The sequence below is a fragment of the Python bivittatus genome, unplaced genomic scaffold, assembly GCF_059951505.1.
Source record: "Python bivittatus isolate LINGU-HERP-01145 unplaced genomic scaffold, Pbiv_v1 ctg000060_np1212, whole genome shotgun sequence".
In the NCBI taxonomy this organism is placed as follows: domain Eukaryota; kingdom Metazoa; phylum Chordata; class Lepidosauria; order Squamata; family Pythonidae; genus Python; species Python bivittatus.
The window spans coordinates 10,242,073-10,252,272 of record NW_028277044.1 but is presented as its reverse complement, the minus strand read 5'-3'; the positions used below and the strand labels follow the sequence as shown (position 1 = coordinate 10,252,272).

Sequence of the window (10,200 nt, the reverse complement as noted above, 5' to 3'; positions counted from 1 at the left end):
ACATAAATAACTTACAGAAACTTTCTGCAGCCATCTCTTTACTTCAAGTTGCATTCATTTGCCTGGCTGTCTGCAAATAAATAAACTACTAATCAAACAATCAAATAAATAAAATCCCCACAATTCTTATGAGGGAGAAGCTGAAAAGCCACCAAGGTGTCAAACCATCTTTCTCTTTGAAAGCTCCATTAGTACAGCTCAGTCCAGGATCAGGGAAGAACAGGGTGAGGCAAGAATGTATGGAAATAACTCATTCATAAGCTTTATGGAGTTGCAATATCTCAAAAACAAGTTAGCTTTGCTATAGTTTCAAGTACACTACACCTCAGCCAGAAATAAAGGGGCAATTCGGGATCATGGGGGAGCACAGACATTTTGGAGCAGGTCTAAGGCAGCATATAGTTGAACATCCTTCAAGTACATCAAGCTCATGTTTGAAAGTACAAACTACTTTTTATTGATCTAGGCAATGAGTAACAGTATGAAATCTTTGATTGTGGTATTTGGTATAATGACTCACATTTAGGTAATGGCTTGAACAGTGCCATCACTGACTAGGTTAACAAACTGCCCTAAGCTAAAATGTGGCTTTCTCAGTTTGGGCTTGCATGTAGTCTGAACCCAATCATTGTGGTTTATAAACTATGGTTTAGCATATGGTATAAATCCAGCCAATTGTGGCTGTTCATTCAGTAGATCATGTTGAAGGAATCAAGACGTAGCATAAAGTATCAACTCACCCACAGAATAATGCCTGTTTGTGTGGAAACTCATCTACACAGCAGTAGCTTGATTCACATTGATACAGTAGTAGAAATGTTACTGGGCTTTTTTTGGCGGGGAGGGGTTGGTTTTCAAATACAAAACGTGGTAATGCATCCTTCTCCCTTAAAAGTAAGGGAAGTTCTTCAGATGAAAAAGAAGACTGACTGAATTCCAGCTACCAGTCTTTTTCTGAGCAAGACTTAAACATATTTGTTGCCCAGTTATATATTGATCTTTAAGCCATGGAATTACACCAAAGGGTTTCTTAATGGTTTATTAGTACTTCTAAAACTCCATGAGAAACCAATATCTGGCTGAATGTAAATGACAGATCAGCATGATTATTCTGGCCTAGGAGCACGAATTATGTTTGGGGAAGAATTAAAAGGCACAGCATGTCAAGCTGCCAACTTAGGAGCCAGCCAGGCGGGGATCTCCAGAGCACTGCATTGATGTCTGGCAGATGGCAAATGCAGCTTTGTCCACAAAGGTGCTGTCCAATTTCCCCCTTTTTGCTTCTCAACCTGCTGTACTTTAGAATAGTCTCTTCTGCACTGCGGCAGATGGGGCCAGATGGTTTGCAGTGCAGAGTATAAAACGGCCCATAACAGTTGACTTTCTTCCTTGCATCCTTCAGCTGACACCACAGCCCAGGTCTGCTTTAAGAGACAGGGACTGAAAAGTCTAGCAATAAAAATATGAGCAACTATAGCAGTATGCTTGATTCTTAGATTATTATGGATTAGATTCTTAGGTTCTTGGTTGGGTTTAACTCTTAGGTCCTTGTTTGTAATTTGGTGCTGCTGCAATGAGGTAATGGCAACCAACTGGGACCAGTTAAGGACACCCTGGAAATATGTTCAGGCTAGCAGGCTGATAAAGAGGTGAGGACTCAAAAAAGCGGGGAGCGGGAAGGATGGCTCACAGCAAGCCTGGTAGTCCAGAAATGTTGGTCCACAAGAGCACTTGTAGTTCTTCTGATCATTGTAATCCTGGAATAGTAAATATTGTAAAAAAGGGTTCCTCAACCTCAGCAACTTTAAGATGGGTGGACTTCAACTCCCAGAATTCCCCAGCCAGCATGGCTGGCTGGGCAATTCTGGGAGTTGAAGTCCACCCATCTTAAAGTTGCTGAGGTTGAGGAACCCTGCTGTAAAATACTTCTCTACATTTCCAGTGCCTGATTCGACTCACATACATGTAGAACTTATTAACTTTCAGCACATTGTTTTGAGATGCTGTACATACGGTAGTTGTAGGTGAAGAAACAAAACCAACTGGGCTGTACTTGCATACTGCACATACATAGCAAACTCACTTGTGAAAATGCTTTGCTTGGCTACTTTTTAGAGTAGCCGAACATGCAAACATTTAAATAGTTAAAACCTATTTTCCTGTTGAAACAATTCAATTTCTAAACTTTATGCAAAAGGCTGCTGTTGAAGAAGAAGAAGCAGAACTATGGGGCGGGGTGGGGCAAGGAGGACAGGAGAGGAAAGGAGAGGCAACGCTAAGAGGCTCTGTAATCAAAAGTTAACTGCTTCAGCATAGCAGTTGACAATAATGAGATCTATGCAGTGCTTCCTATGAGTAGCCTTCTCTTTAAAGGGCTGTAACTCACACTGGTCAAGTCAGTAAACCATAATTCAGTACTGGAGCATCTGCTTTGCACAGAGAAAGCTCCAGACTCAATCAATAGGATTTTTAGTTAAAATGCCTTAGGGAATCGAATCATATAAAAGACTTCTGCCTTCAACTAAGTGCAAATTCACAACTTTTCCTGTTACAGACACCTGCTTAATTTGTTTGTCTTTGTTTTTGCTGATTTTTTTCCCTTTAAAAATATTAAAATTAAATCAATTGCAATTATTTCTGTTCTGAGCTACTACTGTTATTTGGTTGAGAAGTGTCGGAAATGTTTAAAATAAATGAGGTGAAATATAGACATTGCATCAAATAATGTATCAAAAGCACTGAGAATGAAATTCTAAGCAACCAACGGCTGAAAGCAACTGCCTTTTATTGACATGATACGGCAAAAGGATATTTGCCAGAGGTTTAAAAAGAATATTTGTTGTAATAATAACTAGGAAAGTTTCTGTAATTTAGCACAGTATTGAAAGTTCAAGAAAACATATTTTATAAATCTGAATAACACTCCTTTTTTTTACTTTTTAATTTTTCCTAAAAAATCTTAAGTTAAAATGGACCTAAAAGAAAAGACAAATAACTATCTTTGACAAAAGTAGGAATGATATTTTCTGAGGATTTGTGATGCAGTCTAGTTTAAACAACAGAATGCACAGGTTTAGTAAACACAGAATAGGAAGTTTGACATCTTTTCAATTTAAATGTTAAATCTAAACAGTAAAATGTACATACGGGCAACTACATAAAGACAGTAACCTGACCAAAAATAATCAAATGGATTACAAGTCTGTGGATACAGATCTTTTGGTTCAAATAAAACCTGCATTAAGAGCAAAAGCATGGGTCAACCCAACACAAGATTGTTAGTTTTGCTGGGACTTTTATGTCCATAAGGCTATTGGAGAACATGGACAATTTACAGTTTTTAGGGTTTTTTAAAGTGAAATCTTATGTTTCTGGTGGTTTCAACCTGGTCTGGTCATAGTAGTGCAATGTATTTTCCATAGGAAATGATGGTAGTGGCAAAGATCCCACCCTAGAGATGCTAAGGTTGGGAAGCAGATACAAAACCCTAAAAACATTATTGTCTATATGTAGACATCAGAATCCTGTTTCTTTCTCCCCATACATTTAATGGTTTTGTAGAAATAGTAAGATGGCTGTTATTAATCAGTTTGGTCATACTATGTATAACATTCATCTAGATTGGAAACAAACATTCAAAATGCTCAGAACACCTCTGTTTATAGCTCAAAAATGGTCCCAAAATGCTCAGAACAGATTGTTTCACGCTTGAAACAGCAGTTTTACACTCAAAACGGGACATTTTGTGAAATTTCATACTTGAAATCTTTAAATATAAAATGTTTAGCACACCATTAAAACACAATGCAAAGACATACAAAAGAACATTACACTTTCTGGATGAACCGTTAGCTGATCTCACATCCTGATCAGTTATGACACCTGCTAAACTTTACCCTTCATAAGCAAATTGAAGAAAATCTTCAATCTTTCATTTTGAATTTAAAAACCAGCCCATTCAAGTTTTGAACGAGTGATTTTGGTGAAGGTAAAAGCATTTCAGAGGTAGTAAAGACATATTCTTCATTACTCTACTTGGCCAATACAAAACTAAAATTAGGAAGATGATCAATTTGTCCTTACTTTTGAGACAGGAGATAATGATCCCTGTCAGTAGCTGGATTCTCACTGCTATGATCTATAATTGAGCAGTTATAGCAGAATAGGGGTTGGAGCCAAGTTTCTCTCTGGCCTTCATCATCTTTAATTTTCTCCAGTGCTCATGGAGCTGATACATTTTTTCTGTGATACTTGCGTAATGGAGGTTCATAATTGTGTGCTCCTAATCGTTCATTTGCTGCCATTCATTAAGTATCTGGAATTCAGAATTTTATCTTCATGAAACGGAATCTTAGAACTGTCAGCTATTTTCTTTTCTTAATGTATTATCTCATGCTTAACTTGAATAATGATTTGTATCAAAGTATTTTGTTTTCGTAAAAAAAAAGGTATTTCAAGCATGACTAGAGAATGGATAACTTACAATGGCATACTTTAGATGTTAACCTCACATAACTGATATACTTCAACAATATAATGACTTTTAAATAGTGAGTTAGATTTTTTTTTTCCTGCTAAAAAGATGTTCATTTCTAACAAGGATAATGAAGCACAAAATCAGATTTCTATAAGCAGGATGTCTTTCTGGGCCTGCCAAAAGAGTTATATACCCAATATCAAATATGAATATGAATGTGTGTGTGTGTGTGTGTGTGTGTATAACGAAACTTCCTACATCAGGCCATATTAAATAAGAAGTGCGTTCAGTTTTGAAATTTTCAAATACTTGGGATGGATGGATGAGTTAATTAGTTACATCCAAGCTTGTTATTTTTATGTTTCAGTTTTAACAGGTGATTGATGTTAACAGACATGAAAATGCTAGAAACGTGTTAAGCAGATTAACTGATAAGAAATCTGTGCACTTCAGTTAAGTTCACATGATAAAAAAATGTACAATGAAACCATATTGTTTTTTTTAAACTAACTGCATTATGTTTGCATACTAAAAAAAATAGGTACTGTGAAACAAAACAAAAAATAACCCCTTTCATTCAGAATCAATTCCCTACTGCTCTACAGATTATTAATCAATACTAGTATTGGATGGGTAGAATACTGTAGAAAAGAATAACTTAACTACATTGTTCTTGGTTTTTGTTTGAATGATTATTTTCAGGCAAAGGAAGTGCTGACAGGGTCAGAGAAAATACTGACACACTACCTCTGAATATAAACTTTGATACAAATCAAATACATGTAATATTGTTTGCAAACTAACATGTGTTGCAAATGTACAAAAAGGACTTGCATTTGTCCAGTGGGAACTTTCAACGACCAAGTAATGTACATAAACAAGGGTACCTGCAAATTAACCTATGATACTATCTATCTCAATAAGAGAAGCACAACCTGAGGTCAGTGTATTGCATGGTGCCCTCAGAGACTTTCCCAAAATTGCTACCAAACTGCAATGTTTAATTTGACAGAAGGGAAAATTATAAAATACACACAGAGTAATCATACTAACCATATGTAATAGGGATTAATTAATTTAATTGAAATTAAATATAATTAAATTAAAACTATTTTAGTTTTTAGCTTGGTTTATATGTTTTGGGGAATGCAGTCCAACCCAACCATTCAACATGACTCTTCGTTTGAAAGAAGTCACACATCCTGACCTAAATAAAAAGTTCACCGATGTGAAACGCTAGCAGCATGTCCATACCAACCTTCTCTTTGGGGTGCTTTTACTTTCACAGCAATTGTCTCCCAGTGTCTCTAAATAAAGACGTTGTGTCCTCATGACTTACCCAAACTACTAGAACAGAATATCAGCCTGGTACACATCATCACATGTCATATTTTTCTATTAGTCATCAGTTGCTGTTTCCCAAATTTTAGCAAGCAACAACATGCTTTCAGAGAAACCTGAAATTTCAAATGTTGGCTGAGAAGCAATACTGAAAATCTGCTGGAAAGTAGAAAGCCCTGCTTGAGAGCCTGAAGTATATCTCATGATTCATGGGATCAAGGCCAAAAGTCCTCTGTTTTTTCTGAACACTGTAATTATTTGTGTTGCTTATTATATTAACAATCATGGATGTTCAAAATAATTATTAAGTAGTAAATCTTGCCAAGTTGAAAGACAATGAGTTCCAAGGCTTATCTTGATATAAACAATCAATTTCAACTGCTTGTTAAAAAGCAGAAATGTCCACAGTTGATATTCCTTCATAGGTGTGTTGCATAAGTGTGTCTTTAACTGGAGTCTTTTCCCAATCAGATGTCAAGCAGGTCTTCTCCACTCTCATCACTCTCTACAGTAAGTTGCCTTGTCCACCACTTCTTAACTTCTGATCCACATGAAGCCACATCTGACATGGGATTCATTTTGCACACAACAGACTTCATAGTTGTTCGACCACCAATTCTTATATTGACTGAAGACACTGAATGGCTTATTGGCTTTGGGGCTAGGAAATTAAAGAGAAAAAATATTTTCTGCAAGCAGATGATCATCAGGCTAAGCAATTATTTTGAAATTCATCAATTTCCTTGATGATGGAAAGTGGATTTGTGGCAGAATACTTGCCATCTCCTAAGCCTAGTGAAAAGATTTTTTAAAAAAGATTTTTTATTTAATTACCCAATTACACCAACAAGAGGAAACACAATGTCAGCTCCAAGGATTTTTTTCCCTCCCTTTTCATGGGTTTGTCAGAGGAATGAGAGGCTTTTGATTCCGTGAACCCAAGGTTTCCATAATTTGCTCCTTGTTACAACATTTTCTCCTCTACTGAGAGCAAAACATTGCTGGGATAAATCTAGGCTGAGGAGATCCCCAAAGACATAATTCTGTCTCATTGTAGGAGCTACTCTGTACTGATGGAGGTACCTTTTCCCTACTGTGTCCTGCCATCTGTTGGAAGTCAGCTGATAAGCTGTAGAGCTGTACTGTATCTTCACAGTTTTTCTATAATAGTGAAAGTGTTTTTATACATACTGAAAGTTTTCATAATAAAAAAAAGAAAGATTACTTACAGTTGGAAACAAAATTTTAATAAACCTAGACCTGTCCAGTCAATATAGTGTAGTATAGTGATTAGAGTATTGAACTGGGACTTGGAAGGTTGAATTCAAGTCCCACTTGACTAATTTGGGCCACTAACTTTCTCTCAGACCAGCATATTTCACATTGTTTTATTGGGAGAAAAAACTCCCAGAAGAAGCTGAGCTTCCATAAGAAATAATGTAATGGTAGTACAGGTACTCCTCAGTTAATGATGGCAATTGGGACTGGAATTTCCGTTGCTAAGCAACATGGTTGTAAAGTGCAATGTCATGTGACCATGCCGCTTAGTGATAGCAGTTCCAGCACTTCCGGTTGCAATTGTTAAGTGATTCCTGCACTGTTGTTAACTGTGATGTCACGTGTTCCTCATTTGTGACCTCCTGTTGGCTTCCCTATTGACTTCGCCTGTGGGAAGCTGGCAGTGAAGGTCACAAATGATAATCACATGACCATGGGATGCTGCAACATCGAAATTCCGAGCCAGCTGCTGAGTGCTCAGATTGTGATCATGTGACTGTGGGGATGCTGCAATGACTGCAACTATGAGGGCCAGTTGTAAGTACCACTCATTCAGTGCCGTTGTAAGTTCAAATGGTTGCTGAATGAGTGGTTGTTAAATGAGGACCACCTGTATTAGTAATGATATTGATAATAGTAATAATATAGACTTTTACCAATGTATATTATAAATGTGTACTGAAAAAAATATTATATGAAAAAAATGACCTACTATACACTGGTTTTTTTCAAATTATCCAAGTCTGAAGTTCTGATCTCTTTTAACTATGAGTCTACTGAGTACATCTTTATGCTTTTGAATCAGTACATTAAAAACAGAAGCAGTGCCTTGCTGGATCAGACCCCTGGCCCATCGAGTCCAGCAGTCTGTTTTTACAGTGGCCAGCCAACCACACAAGGAAGCCAATTAGTCTTCTAGCAGATGGCCTTCAGAGGCAGTCACCCTGCCATCAAGGCTAATAGCCATTGATCCCCATGACTTTCATGAATTTGTCCAACCCTTTTTTGAAGCCAGCCAAGCTGGTACCCAGCACCACAACTCATAGTAGTCATGAACCTTTGAGGTGTGAGCCTTTTATGCTGTTAACTCTCTGACTCTATAAAGCCTAGTTGTTTGTAGCCCCAAGATCTTAACTTATTGCTGCTGTCACTTATTGCCGATGCTCATGTTATTGCTTCAGTTACTCTGTGTAAGAATGAGAATTATTTATTGTAATTGTTATTTGAATATTGAACCGTTTGAGTGGCAGAAATTATTCTGCTATAATCCTAGTTCAACAGAACATTCCCTACTTACTCTATTTAAAATGAATTTATTGAACAATGTATTCTAACATATTTCCATCCAGGCACTCAGACTTGGGATTTTCCTCTTTCTTTCTGGAGTCAGCAAGGGCCTAATTGAATTAAAATTCTGGATTCTACACAAATAGTCGCTCTTTGAGTAAAATGGGTGGTGACTAAATTTGAAATATAAATAAATAAAAAAAATGCTATGAACTTAAGAGTCCATTTCTTATGGATAAGTGGATTTCAAACTATGCCTGTAAGAATCTGGGGATGTTTTTTTCAGGAGATCCTCAATAAGAATATGGTTTTGAGTCAAGACTGATGATCTGAGGGGATAAGTTAAGGTGAGATAGTGATTCAGAATTCCTTTCAACGCACAAGGTTTCTCTTGAGAGGAAGGAAGTTTGAAACTGGCTCACATTAGGACAGAATAGGAATACTTGTTCATCTCCTTTCCTCTTGAGGCTGTATTTGTCACATGTTGCTGTAAGATGCCTAGGATTATCATGCCTAAGAGAGGCAGCCATATGTTTTTTAAATATAAACAAACATTCTTTTGATGATTTTCAGAGCCATATCAGACAGAACTCCAACTTTCATTTACCAAAGGCCTTTTGTATTTATTTCGTACTCCCTTTGATATAGAAAGCTGCTATATCAATATTTTGAGACCATGCCAGTTTGGGAATGTGCTTTATATCCCTCTTCACTTACCAGATGGCAAACGCCATTGTCCAAGCTTCCGCTGAGGTCTACCAGCCTCACCAGAATCTTGTCGATATCCACCTCTGTCAGAAAGTGTGGGGCTAAGCAGCTGCTGTTCGCTACTCATCTGAATAGAACGAGAGAGAGAGAGAAGGAATTGAAACCTGAAAAAGGCAAAAAGGGCCATTGACTGTTGGCCCTTATTTCACAAACTGTGCAGTTCAAATCTTGTATGGATCATGTTGTTTAGCCTCTTGTGTAATTTCTTTTTGTTAATTTTTTAAAAAGCCATATTCATCATCATTGGCAGAACACAATGCAGATTTCTCAAATGTATATTTGTTAACAATGTTTTCTATGCATGTTTTTTCATATATAATTTTCCCAAGTACATTTTGACACATTTTGCCCAAATACAAACTTCCATACATAGACTCTCAAAGAATGATGGTTGCTGCCTCCTTTAGATACCAATAGAATCTGTTGTGATGGATCAAGCCATTTCACTCCCATTAATATCTGTGTTAAATTTTTTTATATCCTTAGCTACAACTTATTGACAATATAACAACATTTATTGCAACATTAATTGCTAGAAACACTTTATGAAAATGTATTCCAGAATGTTACGGGATGCAATGTATTATTCCAAAATATAAAACACTGGTCACATAAGAAATAAAGGTTGTTTAGATCGGATGGTTGTAATACCCCACTATGCATAATGGATTATAGAAATTATGTATTTTTCAGGCCTCTGGACATTGAACAGAAAAATATGAAACACAGGGGAAGGGAGGGAGGGAGGGAGGAAGAAAAGGCAAGTTTCCATGGCCTATGAACAATATGGGCCCTTTACAATACTACTTGGGGCAGAAATGAATGGAAAGGTAGGCGGTCTGCTCTGGACCTGGTGGGTACCTACCAAATATGTCTCACTCAGATGCAGATGGACTTTTTCTCATATGTTATGTACTATTTGCACAGACTCATGATTTTTCTTAATGTTTCTAGGCCATTTTTTTTTTGTGGGGGGGGGTGCCTTTGAGTGAGTGTTGACTCTTGGCAAGTGCCTGGACCTATCACTGCAGTTTTCTTGGCAAGATTTT

At 37.0% G+C, this 10,200-nt stretch overlaps 1 protein-coding gene across 1 annotated transcript in view; it reads right to left on the bottom strand.

Annotated features, from left to right (window-relative positions):
- Positions 1-2,788: 2,788 nt before the first annotated feature.
- The window catches only part of NALCN (sodium leak channel, non-selective), a 205,993-nt gene continuing 198,581 nt past the window's right edge, over positions 2,789-10,200 (bottom strand). Inside the window, exons 43-44 of the mRNA XM_088136486.1 lie at positions 9,101-9,218; positions 2,789-6,479 (exon numbers count right to left, since the gene is read on the bottom strand). Of these exons, the coding sequence (XP_087992612.1) occupies positions 6,286-6,479; positions 9,101-9,218 (312 nt within the window). The 3' untranslated portion in view covers positions 2,789-6,285. The remainder of the gene's footprint in view (positions 6,480-9,100; positions 9,219-10,200) is intronic.